Source organism: Marmota marmota, unplaced genomic scaffold, assembly GCF_001458135.2.
Source record: "Marmota marmota marmota unplaced genomic scaffold, marMar, whole genome shotgun sequence".
NCBI lineage: Eukaryota > Metazoa > Chordata > Mammalia > Rodentia > Sciuridae > Marmota > Marmota marmota.
Window position 1 is genome coordinate 19,538,312 of NW_026000211.1, and position 24,513 is coordinate 19,562,824.

Below are 24,513 nucleotides of genomic sequence, written 5' to 3' on the forward strand. Positions count from 1 at the left end.
TTAAGTCTCACAGGACTGTATTAGTTAAAAACAAAAGAAATTTTTAGAAATTTTTAAAAAGTGAGATTACTCATGCATTTGGTCTGTTTGCACTGTTTGTAGCTACTACTGTGGCCCCCATCAATGTGATGCCATCTTCCTTGAAGATCTCACTAGATATTGCCTCCAGAGCTTAGATTTTTCAGCCTTCAAAGCTGAGAGTCAAAATAAGCTTTATTTCTTTATAAAGTTCCAACCTTAGGTGTTTTGTTATAGCAACAGAAAACAGACTAAGACAGGCATCAAATTCACACACACACACACACACACACACACACATACACACACACAAATGGAAAACAGTGCATAAAATCACACATTCCTTTCAGAAGAAAGAAAGGAGAAGTCCATTGCTCTCTGTTTCCTCAGTCATTAATTCAGCTATGTTACTAGAAAGCAATTTGAAGAATGAGAAAAATTATCAGTCTATCAGTACTCTTTTTGGAGACAAGGATTTTTAGGTTAACTAGGATGATCTCCGGAAATGTAAGAATATATTTATTTATTTTTTAATCCACAAAAGGACTTGCAATCTAATGTATAAGCAGAAAGTCTAAAATGCTTATGGTAAAGCTGAGATGACTTGAATTTTATTTTTCCTCATCAGTTCTCTTTGCACCATGTAGAGCAATCAGCTTTTTCAGAGAATATCTTTCACCATCTGCATCTTCAGCAAGAGCCAAGGAAAGAGATTTAAAATCACTACTTGAAAACTCAGAACTTATGACAAGCTACTATCTTTTCACAGCATGTGTCTGCCCACTTCCTTTCTTGGGTTCTCTCTCCCTCTTTCTTTCTCTGGCTCTCTCTTCCTCTCACTTATTTATACAAGCCTGTTATTTGTAAAATGCAATCTGGTATATAAGGTTAGTCTTACCTGAGATTTCTAAATTGTTGAACTTTGACCCAAGTGAATGAAACAAAACCCAAAGCCATTTATTCTTCAAGTCAGTTGTATCCTATGTTCCATTGTTGTAAACAATACTGACTCCCCCCCAAAATGGAGAAATTCTTACATGAAGTGTCTTATAAGTCTGTTATTGAAGTACTGAATACCTTATTTTTTGTGTGATGGTAAGTTTAATATTAGAGTGACCAAAATTCAAATTTGAATCCCTTTACTCACTGGCTGTGTAGCCTTAAGAAGCTGCTTAACTTTTGAAAGCTTCAAGTTTTTCTCACACGAAAGAAAGAATGCTGTCCTTAGACATGTTGCAAATGTTAGAAATCACAAAAATCGCTAGCTCCATACCTAGAACTTTGTAGGTACACAAGTAGTTATAAGCAAGTTACTATGATTAGTTTTATAAACTGATAATTATAATATCACAATAAGCCATTTAAATAGTATGGAAAGCATGCAAAGAACAAAAACCTCAAATCCCACTTTTTGGAGATAATCATTAACATTTTCAAATATATGTCTGGAGTTGTTCTATGCACATATTTAAGAGTATTCTAAAATGCAAGAGTATGCTCATCATGCTATTTTGTTTTATACTTCTATCATTTTATCATAAATAACTTTCCATTGTTAACAAGAATGATTTACATGATTATTAAGTGCTATATACTATTTCTGATTTTGAACATTTTAAAAAAATATTTTTAGTTTTAGATGGACACAATATCTTTATTTTATTTATTAACATGTGTGAGGCAAGTGCTCTACCATTGAGCTACAACCCCAGTTCTGTTTTTGAACATTTTTATAACTGATTTTCTTTTAAAGTGGACAATTAAATAAGAAGAGTTGCCAGGCATGGTGGTGCATGCTTATTATTTCAGTGACTTAGGAGACTAAAGCAGGAGGTTCTAAATGTTGAGGCCAACTTTGGCAATTCAGGGATAACCTGTTTCAGAATTTTACAAAAGTTAAAAAAAGAAGAAAAAATGTAGCTCACTGGTAGAGTGCCCTGGATTCAGTTCTCAGCCACACACATACACATATACACACATACCATGACTGGGCACAGTACAGGGTGCCTGTAGTCACAGATACTTGGGAGGCTGAGACAGGAAGATTACTTGAACTCAAGAGTTTGAGACACGCCTGGACAATATATCCAGAGCCCATTTCAAGACAACAACATACATTATTTATGTTTAGACAAACTGGATGGAAAAGGAGAATATTTTCAATTAAAAATCTTTCAAAATATTAAAAACAAAATTAAACTAATTACCTACCACAACCAAATTGAGTTTATAGCAGGAATGCAAACATTTTAACATCAGAAAACCTACAAATGTAATTCTCTAACGTGTTAATGGAGATAATATATACAATCATCTTTATATAGAAATAATTTGCAACATGCTTAAGATAAGTGGCTCTTTGCAATATGGAATAGAACTTATTTAAACAGATAAAATACATATATCAAAACCTACTACAAACATCACACAATGGTAAAACCATCAAAGAATTCCTTTTAAAAGTAGTTTTCAATTAAACATCACATTTGTGATCCCAGATTGTGCAGTAAGATAAATAAAATAAACAAAAGTATATGGATTGGAAAGACAGAATTTTCTTTTTAAATTTAAAGAAACACAAGTCACCAAGGAAAAGTTGGTTATAAGAACTCCATTTAGTATCTTACCATGAAGAGAGTGAAATGCACACCACACTGTAAAAAGATATCAGTAATACATTTATGTGCTGAAGAATTAGTCTTCAGAACTTAACAACATCTGTAGAGTAGAACCAAATGCAAACAACATTGAGAACTTGAGCAGAGCATGTGAATAAGCACTTTTCACAAGAGGAAAATCCAAGGCCAGTAAGCCTGAAAGTGCTCTCAATTTTTGAATATGGAAGGAAATCTCTATTAAAGCAGATATATAGTTTTCATTTGAATTTAAATATTTTTGGCAAACTTTATATAAATTTTCAAATATCATTGAAGATATAGACCAGAGTACTTCCACACAGTTCATATGGAAGTTTAAAATTGGTACAAGGGTTTTGAAGAGTTTCTGATATATTTTCATATCTCATATTCTTGAATATGTACCTAATATCATTTCCCACTCAACAATCCCACACCAGGATATGTATGTATGTGTGTGTGTGTGTGTGTGTGTGTGTGAGTACACATGTATGTATGTATAATATATATATATATATATATATATATATATATATATATTTCTTTTACATATATGCACAAGGAGACATGTATAAGAGTATTTATGGTAAATTTTTTAGTATTTTCAAAATTAGCATAGCAAATGTTCATTAACAGAATAGATCCACATATATCGTCGAAAATTTGAGAAAAAGTTGTGGAAAGATAAATATACAAGTTTAGTATCCTTTGTGTGAAATGATCAAGATTGGAGTTCAGATGTTAGAATATTTGCAAACATTTAATGAGTTATCTGGGGAATGTGATTCAAGTCTGAATCCTGAATTTACTTAGGTTTCATATGCACCTTATCCACATAGCCTAAAGGTGACTTTATATAATAGTTTTAGTGCTCTTGACTTTGGACTTGACCTATTACCTGAGGTCTGCTGTAGAATTTTTAACTTGTGGCACCAAGTTGTTAAAAATTTCAGATTTTGGAGCATTTTCAGATTTGAGATTTTAAGATTGGGCATATTTAACCTGTAATAAGATACCTTCCATATACAATCAAAGCTTGAAAAACAATACAAAATAAAGTGTGTGTATGAGTGTGTGTGTGTGTGTGCGCGCGCTTAATTTTGAAGAAAGCACACAGGAATAAGAATAACCCAAATTCTCCTAGCAGTTCAGAAAGCTGGGGCAGGAGGATCTCGAGTTCAAAGCCAGGCTCAGCAAAAGCAAAGTGCTAAACTTCTCAGTGAGACCCTGTCTTTATATAAAATACAAAATAGGGCCAGGGATGTGTCCCTGAGTTCAACCCCCAGTTCCTCCCCCAAAATACCTCAAATTCTTAGTGATTAGCAGGAGGCAAGATTGGGGGAGATGAAAAGGAGAGGAATGCAATTAAAGAAGGCATACGATTCCTTTATATTTTATTTTGTGCACTATTTGGTAGGTATGCAGGTGTTTATTATTGAGGTTTTATATTGCATCTGAAAAGTTAATTTTAGTTTAAGATAAAAGAAAATAAGAAAAGAACTATTCATAATGTTTTAGCTGCTAAATTGTTTCATTGAGTAGGGTTTTAAAGTAAAAAATTATCTATTAAAATCTCTGGATTTTTACAGAAATACTTGGATAGTAACTGTGTTTTTAACTAGTTCTACCAAAACATATTCCAAATCCCAAATAACTTTCTCTATTTCCACTCCCTATAGTGATTTTAATCTGAAACCAACTTTCTTTGTTGAGTTATTGACATTCAAAATTAGTATATTTAACTTAAATTGCACGATCTTTTAATATGAGAATCATTTCTTCAGCTGTTGTGTCCCTTATAGCAACTGGCAGTAGATTACGCATACTGGTTTGTTGTTGTGGTTGTTTGATGAATACAAATATTTATGTTGAAATAGGACTTGATGACAGGGAAGTCAGCCCATACTAAATGCTCTTGGTTTGGTAGACTGTGGAAGTTCAAAGAATGGACTTTGGAGTTAGAATACCTCAGTTTGAATTCTAGCCTCATTTGTACAAATATTTATACTTTCTGCTTCTATTTCCTCATCTATAAAATTTTCTCATATTCTTTAGTCATTCATTGAATGAATACAAACAAGTTGAGTGAGTTATATAGTTTACTTTTCGATGAGTCCAATTTAGCATTTTTGAGACCCTAAAGAAGTATCTTGGGCCATTCTTTATTAGGTCTATTTGAATTAATGTTTGAAGTTTGAGCAAAAGACAAGGTACTGCTGCTTACCCATTGCATCTTGGAAGCCTAGTTTTTACTTATGATGGTTTCTGCAATGTTTTCTAGAAAACATGATTACCCAAGAAAAACTTTGTTTTCTACCATTTTGGAGAAAGGCATATTAGAAACTAGTTAGAAGTTTTAATATTTGCGTCAACTCTTAGCTTGTATGAAGATATGAACACTTATAACTGGTTCCTTCTTCCTATTTTAAAAGAGCAACTTTGGTCTATGGAGAGTCATCCTTGAATTTTTGTGTCTCTCCTTTCTTTTATCTGTGCTTATGACAATAAGGCTCCCCTTTTAATGGGAAACAGGGCAAAATATTTTCATTGTTCCCTTTTTGTTTCACTGTTTGCTCTTTGAAATACAATTTTGTCATTCTATCATCAACTTTTAAGGCATGGCATTTCTTATATATGAACATAACATATTCTCCTGGAATTGCTGTAAGTTACGTTCATACTTCAAAATGTTTTGTGGAAGCTGCTAAACATAAGATAAGGTATATTTTAAGCCACTGAATTCATTCATTCATTTATTTATCTACCATTCATTCATTCACGCATGCATTCAACAAATATTTTTTTGAAAGCTCACTGTTTCCTTGGGTTGTGGGAGGTAGAAGGATAGATCTAATGGGGCTTACAGGCTGGAGGCTGTTTAGAATAAATATGCAGAATGAAAACTTTGAAATATCACACTGTAATGACATTTGCTCTGTGTACCAAAGGAGGCATATTCTGTGGGATAGGGAAGTTTCACCTGAGGATAATGTCCCAGCTGAGATCTAAGGAATAAATCAATCTGGTGACCTGAGGCTACAGGCAAAAGTGCTTTAGGCAGAAGAAACAATGTTTACAAATTGAAACTTTTGAGAAATTACTAAGGGAAGAAGAACAGTAGGGGTTGGAAGAAGATGGGTTTTCTCCAGGTCATATCCCATCTTTCTGTCCATTCTAGGTGGTTGAATGTCATTCTAAGAACACTGGGAAATAAGTGACCAGGTGTAAACAGGCTATGACATTGTTGTGGCAGGATGCCTGGCTAACTGTGAAAATATGGTACTAACAGATTGGAGAGAAAAGGTATTGGTATGAAATGCTTGAGGGACCAAGGATAAAATAAACACAGGATGCTACATAGGACCAGGGTAATTTCTTGGAACTAAACACTAATGGTTTTCCCATGGTCTCCCTTTTAGACTCCAGCTTTATAGGATTCATGCTAAATCTGAGGAAGGTCTTTCTCTTTCTTTAGTAACTCCAGGAAATTTTGGGACCACAATTTGAATTAGAATTGGATTTTCCTTCCTAGACTACTAAAAACCTTGGGGATAAAATGCCTAATAAACAGTAAGAGAGGGCTTACCCCCTGTCACCAGGCGTTAGTCATTACATGTAGTCAGAAGAATATCTCCTATGGGCCTTTGTGTGTTCAGTTTCAGCAGTCTAGGATAACTTTCCTTTCTCACCTACGCTCTACCAGATTCTTTCCTGTCTATTTTTATCTCTCTTAGGTGAAAGGTCTTCTGCTTTGATCAGGTCAGATAAAACTGTACCTTCTAGAAGATGAGAGAACTTTCAAAACTATCAAAACTAAATATTAGGTTAGATATTCCTGTTTTAGTTTCCTGCAACATCTTGTGCTTGCGTGATACTTATTAGGTAGCACTTGTTATTTAGCATTATGATTTTGGGACTGTCTTGTGATGCTAGGTTCTAAGCATAATTAGATCAGAGATTTGTCTCTTTTTACCTATTTAAGTTCCTTTTTATGTAGGAATGCTTAATAAACATTTGTTCAATTAAGAATGAAAGGAAGGCTGTAGGCTGTGGTGCACCCCTGTAATCCCCTCATCTCTGGAGGATGAGGCAGGAGGATCGCAGGTTGGAAGTCAGCCTTAGCAATTTAGTGAGGCCCTAAGCAACCTATCTAGACCCTATCTCAAAATAAAAGATAAAAAGAAAAGGGCTGGGGATGTGGATCAGTGGTTAAGTGCCCCTAGTTCAATCTCAGTACCAAAAAAAAAAAAAAAAAAGGAGGAGGTTACAAAATGACAAGTATAGCAAGACTTGTGAATGCCATGACCATTCTGTGAATTGACTGTTTTGAATAATTACATAACTCTGAAGAGTGTCATTTTAATTTTATGTGTATATTTTACATTTTACATATATATGTAAAATATACTTTCTACCCTTGGTGGTGCTTTTGGTTTTTTTTAAAAAAATATGGAAGTCAATTTTTGACCCTAGAGTGTAAAGCAGCAGTGTGGCCTTTTTCTTTGTCAAAATGTGGGAAAAACCAACCAAGACATTTTATTCTTGAGATGATACTGCATCTGTCTCTGTCTCTGTCTCTCCCCTCTGTCTCTCCCCTTTCTCTCTCAGCAAAAACACAGTTTCTAAGCAGTGTTTATATCTGTTAGTTCTGTACACTATACTTGATTCACATAATCATATTTCCCACATTTCCGCTTTGTTCTCTGACTCAGAAACCATGAACATTTTTTTTCTCATGTTTTACAGTTGATGCTGCACTTGGAATGACCAATTTCTTGTTTAATCTGTAACTCTGTTTACTTGACTATGTTTTGAATTTTGAATCACAAAGATAACTTCCCTATGTAATAGAAGAATGACTAGATATTTTCTCAGTTCACATAGTATGTTTATCCACAAGATAAGATGGACCATTAAAGAAAGAGTTCTCTCTAACTTAAATAAGAAAAGTGAGAGGGACTTAAATGACAAACATGTCTTCTAGCTTACACATAAAAAATGATACATATTATAAATATTGCTTAGATGATATTTGAAAGGGAAATCTCACTTGACATTTGTGATCACAGCTTTTTAACTACCTAGTGAACTTATAATCATGAATTTTGAATACATGACTAAGAGTAGAATGCAGCAAATGTAATGTGTATAATGAAAAGACTATTAGTTGAGGCACCATGGCCTTCTTGACTTGTTGTGGGTAATGGAGATACCGAGGAATCATCTTTGCCAGAAATTAAGGTTCATAACAGTGTATGTGGAATTCATAGTTAATGGACCCTAAGATCAGTCATTTTTCTTTTTCTAGTTCATTTCACATACTTGGATATTCTAAATATTTTTACTTCAAATGAGAACAGATCTTTAGAAAATAATCTTAAAGTCAACAAGCATTCAACCACAACACTTCAACTGCTGTCCTTCAGGAGAAGGGACAATGGAGAGCTACTGTGTAGTAGGTACAGTATCTCAGTTTAGAAAGATAAGAAAGTTCTGGAAATGGATGGTAGAGATGACTGTAGAACAATGTGAATGTACTTATTACCACAAAACTATAGACTTAAATAATTAAAACGATAAATTTTTACATATATTTTACCACAATAAGACAAAAGATGAATCTTGGCTTACTAGCAGTTGAGTTTTGCTAGAAAGTTATATGTGCCTGTGTTTTTCTTCATCTGTTTGGCAGGAATCCATTAGACTGAAGTGGAGGTGGATCTTTGTATATTTACAAAGTTGATATAAGTGTCTGTTGTCTATTTTTAGAAACAATTGTTGAGTGGGGAAAAAAATGTCTCTTCTAGTGGAAAAAGTTGATGATTACAGGAATGTATTGTTTTGTTGCATTTTCTGGAAGAAAAAAAAACACTTTCCCTTCATCTTATCCAGGAAATAATTTTAATTTTTCTTTTCTCTATAGTTTCCCTCTCTTTTGCTTTACTTATACAGTGAAAAAGAAAGCAAAGAACTAAGGATGATTTTTGAACACTGAAGGCACTCATAGTCATTTACTAGCCCTATCCCTTGGTGTCCTTAATTGTCAATTTTCCCCTAATATATAATTTGGGAAACAATGCTTTCCCAATTTGCCTTACAAATGGGAGAGTGCATGTGAATATATTTTATAGATTATAAAGTACTATAAACATTTCAGGAAATGTTATTATTTTCATGGGCAGTACTATTAATAATTTGTTTCACTAATGATTTCTGTGATATAAAGTGAATAAAGAATATAAATGAGAAGTGATGCTCCTTCTGTTTTGATTGTATGCCAGGTTATGTCATCCTAGGGATGAATTGAAGCAGGGAGACTGCTATGATTGGGCTCTTTTGATTTCCCTTATGGTTTCTCTCTCAATCTGTTTCCTAAGCAAGCAATTCTCTCAAAAGCACTTGAATATATACAACACACACACACACACACACACACACACATATATTCAGAGAGAGGTTTTGAGCTATTGGAATAAATTAGAATCATCATTATCTTTGGGTTAAATTCATTTAAAAAAAGCAATAGCAAGTGATTATAGAAACAGGACAACTGAACATTCATTTATGATCAAATGGAATGCACAATTGTCTTTCCTCTAAATACTTGCTTTTGAAATGATTTAGAGGGTGGTGTGCAACATGTTAATGACATACTTTACAGAATGTATGTGAACTATTTGCTATTATGCAAGAAACTTATGCTGTGGATAATGAGGATGTGAATTATTTTTTTCACAGTTGTAGTTGTGTATGTGTATGTTTGTGGTGTGTGTGTGTGTGTGTGTGTGTGTGTGTGTGTTTGAGCCTTTCCTGTATGCTTGCTTTTTGAGACAGGAATGCTTAAGTCTTCCTTCCTTTATACCCTAGTAAAGGTTTGTGTTGCCTTGAAAGAGACACTGTTTATTTTCTTGTATACCTCTTGTGAAGTATTGAAACTCTGATTGTGTCTTGTCACTCAATAGGTTGAAGTACAAATGCTAATTTATTGCCAGACTGCAGCACTGTGATTTGCATTCCAAATCAGACTGCAGATTTCCATTATAAATTGCTACCCTGTTTTTCCTTATCTAGAATTCCTTCCTTCTTTTTATCACCCTACTCATTCCTCAATAACAACCTTTTAAAAATTCTCTTTCAAGAGAGTCCCATTTGAAATCAGCAGTTTAGTGGGATAAAATCATAACAATAAATTACAAAGACATCAATAGATTCCTTTTCCCCCCAGTGGTTTTCCTCCTTTCATGTAAGAGTCCTACAGCACTAAGTAAGATACTTGCTTAAAACATGTATCTCTCAGGCTTAAAGGTTTATACTTAGTCCTTTGAAAACCTTGCTTCTGTTTCTTTTCAAATGTGAAAGATGTGAGCTTACAGGTCCTCTCTTAATAATAACCTTTTAGAAATAAACCCTGAGATAGTATAATTGCATCCCTTCTTGGCACCTTTAAATCAAATTAACTAGATACTTAGAGAGGAGAGAGAACAGGAAAACACATTTTTGCAATGCATCTGACTGGGTGAGAAGCAACTGCTGCAGCATAAAGAACCGACGGGAATCTGGGCTTTCCCACTCTGGTAGCAAAGGGGGGTGGATTATGGGTTGGTGGTCTGCTTCATGTTAGGAGGACACCCCTCCATCTGTTCACAGCTCAGCCTGTTTCCAATTTAAAGCCCAGATTTCAATACAAACCTCAATTTCTTTTCCCCATTTTAAATGCAAAGCAAGGCTTATGAATCATAGTGTCTTTGCTCCTGGAATTCAGACCACATTTCCCCCCAAAATTCTCAGGCTGTTTGTTTGAATACCTGCTTACTGTGGTACACAATGGGCAGCTTTGAGAAGAAAAATTGATAATCTTCACGGAGGAGTAATTTGAATGAAATTACACTTGACAGCCAGTCTCCAAGCAAACAAGAGGAGCGAGGGAGCCTTAGCTAAGCTCTAAGGACTTGCCCAAGCCACTGCTGTTGGAGCTTCCCAGGAAAAAAAAAAAAAAGTCACCAGTTTTTTCAACATCTAATTGAGCTTTTGATTAATTCCGTGTACCAGATTCTACTGAAGAAAGGTAGCCATGGAAGAGAATATGGAAGAGGGACAGACACAAAAAGGTACTGTGCTAAAAAGGGTTTATTTGTAACTAAGTAATTATTTTGCAGTTTCCTTGTTTGCTTTAGACACTTGCCAGTAAGGCTAATGAATGTTTCTCTCTTGGAAGGCGTTTTTTTCCCCTCTCCTTTAGTCTGTTCCTCACTTGCAGTAATGTCTGGCATGAATGTTGTCATTATTTGCAAGTCTTTCAGATATAAGTATCCAAATGCAGAATCAAGCATTAGTGATAAGAGCATTGCGGTATTGTTGTGAACTGTTCCTTAGACCAGTCTTTGTTAACCTTCATTTATTTTATGTTTTCACGGTTGTCGAGCTCCGTCAAGAGATTCATGGTGTGAGCCACAAACACAATATTTGGAGCAAGTTGCAGTTGAATCTGATGATGTAACCATTATCGATACCTTTGCATGGCCATCTGATAGAACAAAGACCAAGATCATTTATTATATTTTGGCTGGTGCACCTTTTTAAACAATCTCTTTTCTTTTTCTTTGTATGAATGCAGTATGGTTTTAATATAGATGGGGGGAAGTTCATGGATTTTTCAGAGCATATATGTAATGACGTTTAGGTTTTCTTTTCTATATGGTTGACCGTAATCAACTTCTGGGTAATAAATTTTAAGAAAATTTTCTGATGCATCGAAAAAGCTTGCATAGGTCTGTCTGGCTATATCACTTAACGGGAAATTGCCATTTTTATAGGTTAATACTTGGCCAATACTGGCAATTCAAATGACTCAAATGCCTCTATTTTTTTTAATGTGTCAGTGATAGCTTCAGAGAGAACTGGCTTTCATCCCAACATAGGCAGCGTTTTTTCTCCTATTTGCTCTCAGGCTTATGTAATGTTATAGAAAATGCTCTTGTTTTCTTAGGATTGAAACAGTAACACAGGTAATGCTACATACAGGTAATAATTAAGAGTAGTATTAAAAAAGATTTAGCTGTCAATAAAGTTGATTTTAAAAGTATACAAATACATTTTTTAAACTGCATTTTATATATAAAATAGGAGGTTTGGAAGTTTAGTGTGGATTTTCCTATTTTGAGATATTGAGATATGCTGCGTCTTGTCACTTAACACGCACACACATTGAGATATATGTGGTGTACACACATATGTAATCCGAGAATTGATAATAAGTGCATAAAGGATTTATAAAACAATAGAGAAAATAATAAAATAATAGATAAGCTGATCTTCAAGTTTTAGTCTTTTCTATCCTTATTAGTGATACTCTGTAATAGAAATGCAAAAACCTACGTAAATGTAATATGATCTATTTTTTTAATTAAAAACTTCAACTACCTTTATTATATGCACTAGTAACCTAGGTGCTCATTGGTGATTTTAAATGGCAAATTTTCTTGCTAATTTCTGTCCTTATAAAGACTCTCAATGGACTATGTCATTTTATGAATAATATATCTCAGTTTAATTTATTTTCTAGCACATTATGTTACTGCTTTTTGGCTATTCAGTTTGTATAAGGAAAGATAAGCTGATTACTTCACATGGAGAAAAGATATTCATTACATGAAATAAAACCTTGAGTTAAATCATGGATTGTGGTAACAGGTTGGATGTGTCTGAGCAAGCCTGGGTAGATGCAGGAACAAGAAAAATGATGTAATTAGTTATGATGTTGTTTTCTCAGGTAACACTGAAAACCTTGCTCTCACGGGGTGGGGCAGTTAGGCTGAGAGGGAGACGTGCCTCTCATGGTGGGTTTCTCATCATTAAGGTGTGTATAGAAAATCAGGATCAGTGGTGGAAAACAATTTCAAATCAGGAAAACTGTAATGGTCTGTAAGCACATAGACATATATAATTATTTTTCTTGTAAAAGAAGATTTAGTCCCCTTCATTCCTAATCTGTTTGTCTGCATTGTGCCCATAATGCCTTTTCTATGGAAATATGTTGTTAGAAAGTTACATTTGAATATAAAATGATCTCTCTACATGTGTGGGGTAAGGGGAAGGATTTGAAAATGTGATGTGAAAAGGATTTAAGTTGGAGGAACTACTATCTTGACAAGCAGACAAAATCATCGGAAATTTTCAAGGGTCTGGGCAGACAGATATGATCCATCTCCTGTAAAGGGCAGCACTGTGTTTTCACCCTGTTTTTCTAGATCTACATGGAAATTTCACTAAGAATTCAGATACCAAGAGTTCTCCTCCACTTGGAAGATGCTTTCCTGCCCCTTCTTAGGCTTTAATGTTTTTTTTTTTTTTTTTTAGTATATAACAATGTTGTTTCTTGATGAGTTTGTTTAAGGAAAGATAAAGTGAATATTTTAAACAGCAAATGATGTTCATTACAATTAATAAAACCTTGAGTTAAATTGTAGATTGGGGTAGTAGGTTGGATGTGTCTGAGCAAGTCTTAGAAGATTCTGGAACAAGAAAAATGATGTAATTAGTTATATATATATTTTTTTTTCTCTCAAGTAACTGAAAATCCTTCTGTCATAGGGGCAAGAAGCAGCTATTCTTTCCTGTTTTAACTCAGAAGGACTTAGAATTATATCAGTGTTCACCCATATCACCTTCCAAATTCAACTGGACTGTAAAAAGGAAGTCAGTGGTTTTATTATTTAAAGAAACGTACATGGTTGAAACTTAGAGATGTAAAATGATCCAACATAAAAATATGTATTTTATATATATAAAATACCCCCCCACACACACACACACACTAAGTCTGTAAAAGGTAATTCAGAGCAGTCCTATTTTCATCTTGATTTAACTCTCTGCGTTCAGCCCAGGAGGGAGGATGATTTAAAAGTTTGGGTGACTTCAATCTGCTTCTGTTCAATCAGCACATGTTTTGATGTGAAACTGAAATGAGGTCATTAATCTGTTGCTTCATCCATTTCTGCAGCCCTTGTCAAAGGTGAGTATTTCATTGTGGTGATGAAATTCTAGTGTTTTAAAAATCATGTAGTTCTTGTAAAGCATGCCCCGTAAATGAAAACCAATTACTGTTGCTTGTATTCAACCAAAGCAATAGTGTTCTAGTGCTAAAAAAAAAAAAAGGAACCATAAAAATAGACTGTTTTGAACTTGACCCACAGGTATGGTTATAATAAACCTACCATGATTGTCATCAAAAATCAAGATATGTGGTAGCCAAGCCATGAAAACAATGGCTCCAATTAGTGTAGCAAGGTTAACCAAAGTTCATGAAAAGATTTTTTTATGAAGATTTAAATGATATACTAATCCATATTAATCAGTTTGCTTTCTGAAGTTTCAGTTACCCTTAGTCAAATGTAGTATGAAAATATTAAATAAAATATTCCAGAAATAAACAATTTACCGGTTTTAAATTTCATGCTGTTCTGAGTAAAGTGATGAAATCTCATGCCATCCTGCTTCATCCTACATGGTATGTGACTCTCCCTTTGTCCAGTGTATCCAAGCTGTATATGGTACCCACCCAGTAGTCTCTTAGTAGCTGTCTTGATTAGAAAATCAAATATCAACTAAGGACTGTTGATTTTTCACATTAATCACAGTTCTTGTGTTCAAGTAACCCATATTTTACTTAATAATGGTTCCAAAGCACAAGAGAAGTAATGATAACAATTCATATATGCCAAAAATAATCTGCCAATGCTTCCTTTAATAAAAAGGTAAAAGTTATGAATACAATTAATAAAGAAAAAAAGTCTTATGTTGAGATTGTTAAGAATGAATATTTCGTATTTGAAAATATTAAAAAGGATAAAATAAATTCATGCTAGTTTTACTGTCACAGCTCAAAGCACAAAAGCTATAGCTATAGCATGTGATAAGTTCTTCCCCCCCACTTTATCTCATTACATCAAGTCATCATGAAAAGGAGAAGGGTAAGTATAAAAATAAGATATTTTTGGGGGGAGAGGGAGAAAGGGGGAGGGGCCGTATTTGCATAATTTTTATTGTTATGATATATTATCATAATTGTTCTACTTTATTAGTATTTTTGTTAATCTATTACCCTGCCTAATTTATAAATTTAACTCCATTAAGGTGTAAACACATAAGAAAACTATAGTGCATATAACGTTCAGTACTATACATGGTTTCAAGCATCCACTATGGGTCTCAGAACATATTTCCTGCAGATAAAGAGGGACTGCTGTTTACATTTATGACTCATAACCATGAGATTATGTCTGAAACATTTTGGCAAATCCTATGGGGAAAGATGTGAATTTAGGAATTTTGAATGCATGTTTAGGTAGCCAAATGGGCAACCATTTATTTTTAGATAAGTGCAAGGAATGCATTACATATAAGAGGGGATTTTCAGAGGAAGTCTGATGAATCAATGAGTGGAAGCATTGAGGAGCACAAAAGGCAACAGCCTCGGTATTATTTACTAGGTATGATAATCTAGCAGCATATACCTAAGCTGTCAACTTCTCAAGCTCAACCAAAGTCAACCATGGACTTCTTCTCCAACTCTGATGCCTAGATACTAACTCTTCAATAGCATAAGCTTTTGGGTGACCTTCAAGGAATGGCTCACTAGTAGAAGCAGAACATCAGGCTCAGTGTGTACAGAGACCAGTTTCATCAATTCACCTTTATCACTTGGCTGTTTACTGTCATCATTCATCCTTAGCCCGACGCCACTAAATGTCAGCATAGATTTAAATTCTTAAAACAGCAAGACTATCTAGAGGAAAAGGCAGTGTATAGGCTTATTTAGTTATTTAATTTTTGATGGTAATGCCTGTCTCATAATTAAAATATATACATTCTTATATTTGACAAGTGAACTAATAATTACATTTGACATTATGCATGTAGTCATGTATATTACTATAAAGGAGTCTTATATGCATGAAAACATATAAGTCATACATAGGTTGACTGAAAGTCTTTTAACGTTTTTTTGACTAGGATTATTTTTGCCTTGAAAAATTACTCTAGAACCATATTTTTCCTTAAGCAGACATATTCTCTGAAGAAGAGACTCCATTAAAATAGTGAAGCAACTTTGGCTGTATCATACTAGCATACTTTGGTCAACCTAAATTGCCCAGTGATTTTAGTAGCAGACACTGCCAAAGGAATTAACTTAAATTAACACATTGACTCTTCACAATAACCTTAAGTGGTATTAACATTGAGGGAACTAAAAATCAAATAGGTTAATTAACTAGAAAAGAGTCACACACTAGAGGAGTAAGTTGTAGAGCTGGGTTCAATATAGTAATTCTGAGTCTAGAATCTGTGCATTCCACCCTGTGCTAGGATCAGCAATGACCTGCTCAGCACACCCCTTTCTAAGCAATTCTGCTGTAATCACACACTTCTATTCTATGAGTCAGCCACGTCCTATCATCAGCCATGTCCTATCCACATTCTTTACTACCAACTCTGGATTTTGGCAGGATGTGAAGTATTCCTGAGAGCAATCCATCCTAAGTACACCAACCATTTACTACCTATGAATCCATTTTAGTCCACAAAGATGAGCTAGGTCAATTTAATTCCTCTCTGGAGAACTTGGAAAAAATAATTCTTGATATGTTTCTATTTCTCCAAATATATTTATAAAAAATAATATTCATCCACCACGTAATCTGAGCCCATCTCTATTCATTATAATCAGAAAATCTCTAAATAAAAGAAATGCCCAGATGATTTTGGGAATCTTATGTAAAAGGGGCTTACTGTTAAGAAATTTGCAGGGTTAAACCTGGTGAGTGAACTAAATGTATACCAATTTGTACTTAATTTAAACTGGACACTACTTTTTAGCACTTCTTTGATTATTCTGAATTGTTTCCCTCTTTTGTTTTTACAATTTGAATAACAAATTCACCTTAGACCATTGCTACTAGTAAATATTGGTAATACAGTACTTTGAGACTATTGCAAAGAAATTTATGACCCAGAATCCATTAAAGTATCTGCTTTGTTAACAGACTTAGAATTTTTAATGCCATGTCTTAAAACCTGTGAACTGGTGGTAAGGAAAATAACAAAGACAACATCAGTACCCTTCCAGGAATGACTGAAATGTAAGAATTAATTAGCATGATTTTGCTTCTTAGATATTATCTACTTGCAGATCTTGAGAAAAGAACTGGTTTTGTCCACCTAAAGGACAAACTTCATCTCAGCAGATGTGGTCATGGGTCTTCTCTTCAGCTGCCAACTCAGAACTTGGATGACAAGGACAGAAAAACCATGAATGTTCACATTTTATAAAGCATATGGAAAGAGGTTGTTTTAGGACTTGTCAGTTATGCTTTGCTGGCACTAAATGTGCTTAACTTGGTGTGGGTTTCTCCATCTAACAAATTATTTTTACCCTTTCCTGGTATCAAAGATAATTGCAATTTTCTCCTATTAGTGGAGAAAATTAGGTATATTTTTAATTTAGTAGATAGCCTGCTATAGTTATTATGGCTGCTTTGGTTTAGATAAAATGTTTTTGAATTTTATCATTTTATGTTGTTATTACACCAGTTACTAATCAGGTTTTATACATAAATGGTGTTATTTATCTTAGATACCCCAAATGCTCAATAACATGTTCCCAACATTTTCTGAGAAAAAGCGTATGTGCAGAATTTTTATTATCATTGAAGTGAGTGTGGATTCGCTTTTTAAAAATGAAAGTGCTTAATATAGTTACTTCATTAACTCCTCCAATGAAACTTTATCTTAAATATCCAAAGAGACTAAATGAGATGTTGAGTGTGGTAGAGTGAGATATTGAGAGTGTCACCTGCTGACAGTTCTTAGAAATTAATTCTTCTTTAATTCATCAGAAAACAAAAGGTCATGAGTAATTCATAGGGTAGAGGAGATAACTTCTATTGCTTCAGTTTTGAACTCTGTCCTCCCCGCCATACATCCTCATCTTCATCCAAAATGCTTGGCAGTTTTCTTCTTCATGCATAGAAGGCAGACTGCCTGGCTTATTTTCAAGTATCATTTTGGATAGCATCCATACTAACAGGTGGCACTGCTTGTGGATTAGCTGACATTATGAAAATAATTCATGTTTCCCCATGTGCTCTCTACTCAAGTTGTGACTGTTGTCTTGGATATTCTTAATCTGAAAGAAAGAATACATTTCTTTTTCTGTGAAAATAAAGAAGATAACTGGGGTGTTTTCTCTAAATGTGAGCATAAATTTAACTTTGATTACAGATGAAAATCAGTCACTTATTGGAGTCTGTTTATAGAGTTCCTGGAGGATAAAGTTATAATATGCGCAAATCTGAGGTCAAGGGAAAAAGGAAAGATGCTTTTTGGCTTTTAGATAATCTGTGATCTTGAAGTATTAAGATATATCAATATGTTGGAACATTAAATACTCTTATAAGCAAATTTATTTCCAAAATTAAGAAAGACATCTTGGCACATTCTTTAAGTTGCTTAATTTTATGGAATTACATTTCCATCATGCAAAAAATGCAGAACTTTCAGTATCTCTGCCTCCACAGAAGAGGAATGTGGGGAAATCTGTCCCTGAGAATAAGGCTGGAAATCTGAACCATATTGCTCATGTTGCCTACCATTTTGGAGTAGACATGTTTCTTCTAGGTTCTCAAGTAGAAGTAAGGCAATTCAAGATCTTTGCTAATTATCATTTTCCCTTGATTTACAATAGAAATTTTAATGGTTGGACAAATAGCTTCAATTTTTTTAAAAATAAAATTTGTTTTCTCCATGAGAAGTATCCTTTGAACGTTGAATCAGCTATTTCTTCTTAATAGAAAATACAAATAAAAACTTCACAACTATACATCCTTACTTTTATTAATGGAAATAAATTTTAGTAAATATTCAAATAAAAAGCACATGAACTGCCAGTTCTACATATTTCTTGTATTGGTGGAAATCTGTTTTAAATTTTAATAGTTTATGCCTTATCGATTTTGCAGTTCAGTTTAGTGATTGCACATCAGAAACAAAACTAGGTGTGTTTAACAATGTGTTTTGTTTTTCAAGAAAAAACAGTAGTTATAACACCTGATATTTAACAATCCCAGCACTATTTTAAACACTTCACAAGTAGCTTTGTATATTAATATATATCTTAACATTAATGGATGAATACCAATTACAGTTTGCTTGTTAATATCAAATGTTCTTTAACCCTACGGGCATGCTACTTAATTGATGGCCATTTAGTTCAAATTCTACTCCCTAGGGAGCTAGGAGACAATCTCATACAAATATCCAGAGGAGAAAAACGGATTCTAGCTTAATGGATGAAGTAGTCTTCCATTTTAGTTCTGAGAAAGACTGCAAAGTAAGCCTAAGAGAGAAAAAGCCAAATGATTTCCCCCATTTATCTAGTTAGCAAAGTATTGTTCCGATAATAACATTCAAATTCAAAATTTGGAACTGGAAAATAGAAATGTAGTAAATAATTGCATTTATTTATTTATTTGTTTTAAGAATTTAACTTTTATTTTATTTGTTTGTTGTTATTTGTTTTTATGTAGTGCTGAGGAATGAACCCATTGTTTCATCTGTCCTAGGCAAGTACTCTACCACTGAGCTACAACCCCAGCTTAACTTGCATTTATTTTTTATTAAGACACATTTAAATATTTTCCAACAATTTAGTTTTGAAAATAAAGACTAAAACATTGAGCACTACAACTCTTAGATATGAAATTGAATATGGTTTGGTCATTTAAAACCAACCTTAAGCTCTGAAAAATTGTCTTAATACCTGATATGACCAAGTTCAGATTCATTAACAGTTGATTCTACTTTAGAGATTTTATTTCATTTCCCCTCCGTTTTTTTAAAAACTTATCTTTTACAGCAAAAAATATTTTTCATATTACTCATAGAAGAATTGAACTTAAAATACTTAAATCTCTTTCCTCCGTGGTGCACAATAGAAACTTGTAATTATTTCATACCATATAGAATTCAGAAACCATGCAGTCAAATTCTATGAACTTTAAATATATATAAAAGCCAGAAATTTTTGTAGTTGATCATCATAATGTGTGGACAATTAACTTAGGGTTTCCTAGAACTAGGGCTTTTGCTAATTCTTGGTTCTTTTTCTTCCCCTTAACTCACTTTTGGTGTAATTTACACTGTTTTATTCAATCCTAGTTTTCTCAAAGACCTTATTTTCAGAATTTGTTTTCCAATATTATTATCATTGAGTTTCTGTGGGGTTAATGCGAGTGTTCGACGCAATAATGAACAGGTGAAAGCACCTATTGTAATTTCTGTACTGCAGAAGGAGGTTAGTAGATGCAGACTCCTTATCCATGTCTCCTTTCCTCTCATCCTAACACAGTGACCATTTGCAAAGTAACTAAGCAACTTTCCTTGAGGCAGAGAGTCAGAATCAAAAATGATAAAGGACTAATCGCTTTTGAAAGTTGTCCTAACAGTTATTCTTTAAATGTTTCTTTAACGTTTAACAATAAGGCATTTCTTCTTGTTCATCTTTTTTATGTACATGTGATGCCTCATCTCTCTTTTGTTTTGTTGGATTCATACTTCGGATTGAACCCAGGGTGCTCAACCCCTGAGCCACATCTCCGGCCCTTTTCATTTTTTTATTTTGAGACAGAGTCTCGCCAAGTTTCTTAGGACATCACTGAATTGTTGAGGCTGGTTATCCACCTGCCTCAGCCAAGTCACTGGAATTATAGGGGTGCACCACTGTGCCTGGCTTACATCCCTTGTTTTGAAAAGTACAGATATCTTAAGGATAAGAACTTTTAAAAATCTTTTGTTCATGAAATCAATCTGAAAAGTGTATCCAGTCACATTGAGAATGAGAGGGAAGTGAGAAGAGGATGAGGAAGACAAAGATGAGCTCAATCATACACAAAAAGGGGTGAAACACTTTTTTCTCCTAAATAGAGACATCTTAGAAAGCAGCAGAAAGTCGCTTGCAAGAAAGGTGCTGAGACTCCAATATATACTATTAAATTTGAATTAAAAAGTTCTTTCATTCTTTGATCTGAGATATATTTAGTAGTTTGATAACAGCTTCGATGAAAATGAATAGATTTTCATTTCTTCTTATAAAAGAGCCTACCTATTTTTAGTATTCTGTTTCCAGCAATTAAGTGAAATATACTGAACTGTCAAGTTCAGCAAATGATTACTAAAACTTAGAAAGTTATATCTTATAACATTTTATAAGATGCTGATAAAGAAAATGTATCATAGTGCTCTGTGTATTTGCTGACAATGGACTTAATTTGCTTATTATTAAGTGTTGATCAAAGAAAACAAAATTGTAGAAAAATCCAGTTTGAAATTATTAAGGACAGTTTAATAAGATAAAGCCTTTAATAGGCTTTCTAGTGAGTTACTTTCAAAGATAATGAATTCAAAGAATAGCATGTGAATGTGTAACAAAATGTCTTTCATCTTTTATGCTTTAATTCAATTTTCACATTTTATTGTGTATGGTTTTACATAATTGTCTAGGGTTTTTGATGTGAACAAGATTCATCTGAAAACAGGGCATTTAAACTCTGGTCAATGGTATGTAAGGAGTACTTCCTCAGTACTTTGAATTTTCATCTTTTTCTCCCTACAGTTTTGTTTGATGATTTTTTTTATGAACTAATCATGAATTTACACTTTGGAAACTTGTGATGCCATTACTTGTGAGTTGGGGGGTGAAATATTCTTGAACAGCCAAAATAACTTTTCGGTTTTAATGCCAGTGATATAATCAGACCAAAAAGTGTGATCTTGGAAAAAGAAAATGCTTTTTATTTTTTTATATGTGTTTTTTTTTAATATAGTGATTTGTTACAACACTAGATAAAAATTTAATCATCAAAGAGGTGGCAAACCTTTCTTATTGACATTGATCTCTATACCACAAACAGGTAATAGGAACACTATGAATATTAGGCATATGTGGTTCTTTCTATAATTTTTGGCAGTGTTATCTGCATATGAAATGTGACCATTATTTTTACATGAATATAAAATACTTTAGCCCATTATTGTTTCTGGTAAATTAGAAAGAATCTTCAAGTTGTATTTATAGGAATGTCATCATTGAAATATTTGGTCTTTCCTCTGGTACTGAGTTTCTGTGGTGATGCAAAAGCAACATTATTAAATTTAATGGTGCTTTGGTATTTTTGTGATGTTGAATACTTCATGCATGTGTTCCATAAAATATGGAATAGTTTTTAAAAATTAAAAATATAGAATCTATTTATTCATCTAATGTGCTCTAAAAAATATCATATCCCCTGGTCACTCCATTTCCTTTGTATCAGATTCTTTGCCCATCCTTTCTTAAATTATTTTCAAAGGTATTTTGTTTCCACCTTTAGTTATAGATATATTTATTTTTAATTATGTTCTGAGTTATTTATGACTTAGTCTAATATATCATAGATATATTAGATAGATTGAATAATGTCCAATTGCTAATGTTCTATCATTCTGATAAACAGAATGGCTATCTAATATTATCCATAATATCTGTGCCTTACATTTGTGAAAATTTTAAATGTGTTCATTATTCCTTTGTAGAAAACAGAAAAATATTTTTAACATGACATGACATGACAGATTTGCATATTATATTTACCTATACTGTAATATCAAACATTATCCAGATTCTGAGGTCATTGATTTGATGCTTTATTTTCTGTGTTAGCAAAAATTGGCAAAATGAGATTTTATTATGTGATATATTTGAGTATCATGAACAAGCTAACATTTCTCTTACAGGTTACATGAGTCAGTACTTCGGAGGCTTGTTAAACATATTGTTAAAGTGATTATGACTTTGCCTATCTTAGGGTAGACGAATGTCTTTTAATCTAGAGAGCGGAAAACTCTACTTTGTTTTTCCTTGGGTAGAATAACACTCAAAAAATCACTTTCCATATATGTGGCATGACTCAATGGAATCTCATCTCCCAAAAGCTGAGAATAGCCTTCTGTTATGAGAGGTTCTTTTAGATCCTCTATGATAAGTTTACAGGGCAATTTTTGTTTCTTGAGGGAGAATGAATTAGTTACCCTTTCAGTATTGAATGTAAACAAAGCATTAACTTACTTGTTATGACCTCTGTGGTTATTTCAAAGTTTCATTGTGCAAGAAACAAAAGCCTTCACTGGATGAGTTTTATGATCTGTTTTAGAAACATGATGCAGCAATAATAAAAGTTTCTTTCTTTTTTTTTTTTTAGTAATGGGGGTTGAACCCAGGTACTAAGAAAACCTTCACCAAGCAACATCCCCAGCCATTTTTTATTGATTGATTGATTTGATTGATTTATGTATTTAAATACATAATTTTTTGTATTTATGTATTTATTTTTTTGATTTATGTATTTAAATACATAATATTTTTGAGACAGCATCTTGCTAAGTTGCTTAGGGCCTTCCTAAATTTCTGAGGCTGGCTTTGAACTTGGAGATCCTCCTGCTTCAGTCCCTGAGCCTCTGGGATTACAGGCATACACAACAGTGCCCCAAATAATTTAGGTTTCAAAGTGAATCATAATGTTATCTAGCATTGGAGACAAAGGAAAGTCCTTTATTTTATGTAGATACATGATTTTATCTGTCAGTTTTTAATATGGGTATGTGAAAATGTTGAAAGGATGGGAAAGAATTTGATGTGCCTGATCTCACTGTAAGATTAATATAATTGTTTTAGAGCAATTTAATGCAGAGTTTCCCTTCTTTGACTTAATTCCACTCAGTAAAATTAAAATGACTTTTACATTATCTAAAATAGCTTACATTGATTATATTGATTAAGTAAAGCAATCTATTTCTTTAGATTCTGGCATGTTATGTAATTTCATTTTTAATAAATATTCTTTTTAGCTACTTATGTTTCTATTTTATAAAATGTCAAGTAAGATTTCCAGTCATCCATCACAAATTACAGTTATTGGAAACATTTATTTACATCTTGACCACTTATAAATCTACATAGTATAAAACAAAATTTGCACAATCAAATTTATAGTATTTGAAACAAAAATTTCTATAAGATTTATTATAAAAAATTAATCTAATTTGAGATGATAAAAAATTGTATAAAAACATATGCCTGAAGGAGTATTTGTATCCTGTCTTTATCAAAAGGGTTATATTGTCACTTGTGCTTTTTGACTTGAGGGTTTTTTGCTTTTTGGAAACACATTCCGTTACTGGGATGACACACAGTAGTCTCTCAGAGGTGACTTTTGTACCTCAATCTTAACTTTAAAAAGTGCCTATATTATTTACATACTTTATATACATTTACTCTCTTGCACTAATAATATCAGTTGATTTTTCCAAAACTGTTCTTCAGGTGACTTTTCGATTCCTTGAAATTTCTAGCAGTTCCTAGAATGAGAGGGGTTATGAAGCTTACGAAGTCTGTTGTCTTCAAAGAGGTCATAGAATGCTACTGCCTCCAACTGACAGTGGTTTGGAGTCAAACTTAATTTCATTTTTTTAAGCCAAGAAAGAAATGATCTATATTTTAGCAGAGGGCTGATACCTGTGAGAGTCTAGTAAAGAGAACTGGCTGGCACTCATAGGACAACTTGGCCAAGAGAAATTGTGGAGTGCTGCCCAATCAATCTATCCAGGGACAGGGAAAGGAGACAGTAGAGCTGTTGGGAAAGAATAGCATTGCTTCTTATTTTTCACAACGAAAAAAGTAAAAAAAGAAAGGAGAAATTAGTCTTCTATATTTAATCACCCGCTGTGTATCAGGCCCCTGAAGTCTCTGGACTCTTTACTAGCCTCTGGC

At 33.4% G+C, this 24,513-nt stretch overlaps 1 protein-coding gene across 3 annotated transcripts in view; it reads left to right on the forward strand.

The window, feature by feature from the left end:
* Positions 1–24,513, forward strand: part of Gpm6a (glycoprotein M6A) — a 310,527-nt gene that overhangs the window by 153,222 nt on the left and 132,792 nt on the right. The window contains exon 1 of one of the 3 annotated variants that reach the window (XM_048791943.1): positions 9,948–10,762. The exons of 1 other annotated variant lie outside the window; for it this stretch is intronic. In XM_048791943.1, coding sequence (XP_048647900.1) covers positions 10,726–10,762 — 37 coding nt within the window. In that variant the 5' untranslated portion in view covers positions 9,948–10,725. Of the gene's footprint in view, positions 1–9,947; positions 10,763–11,637; positions 11,660–24,513 lie in introns of those variants that run through there. One more of the 3 variants, XM_015486198.2, reaches the window with a different exon arrangement.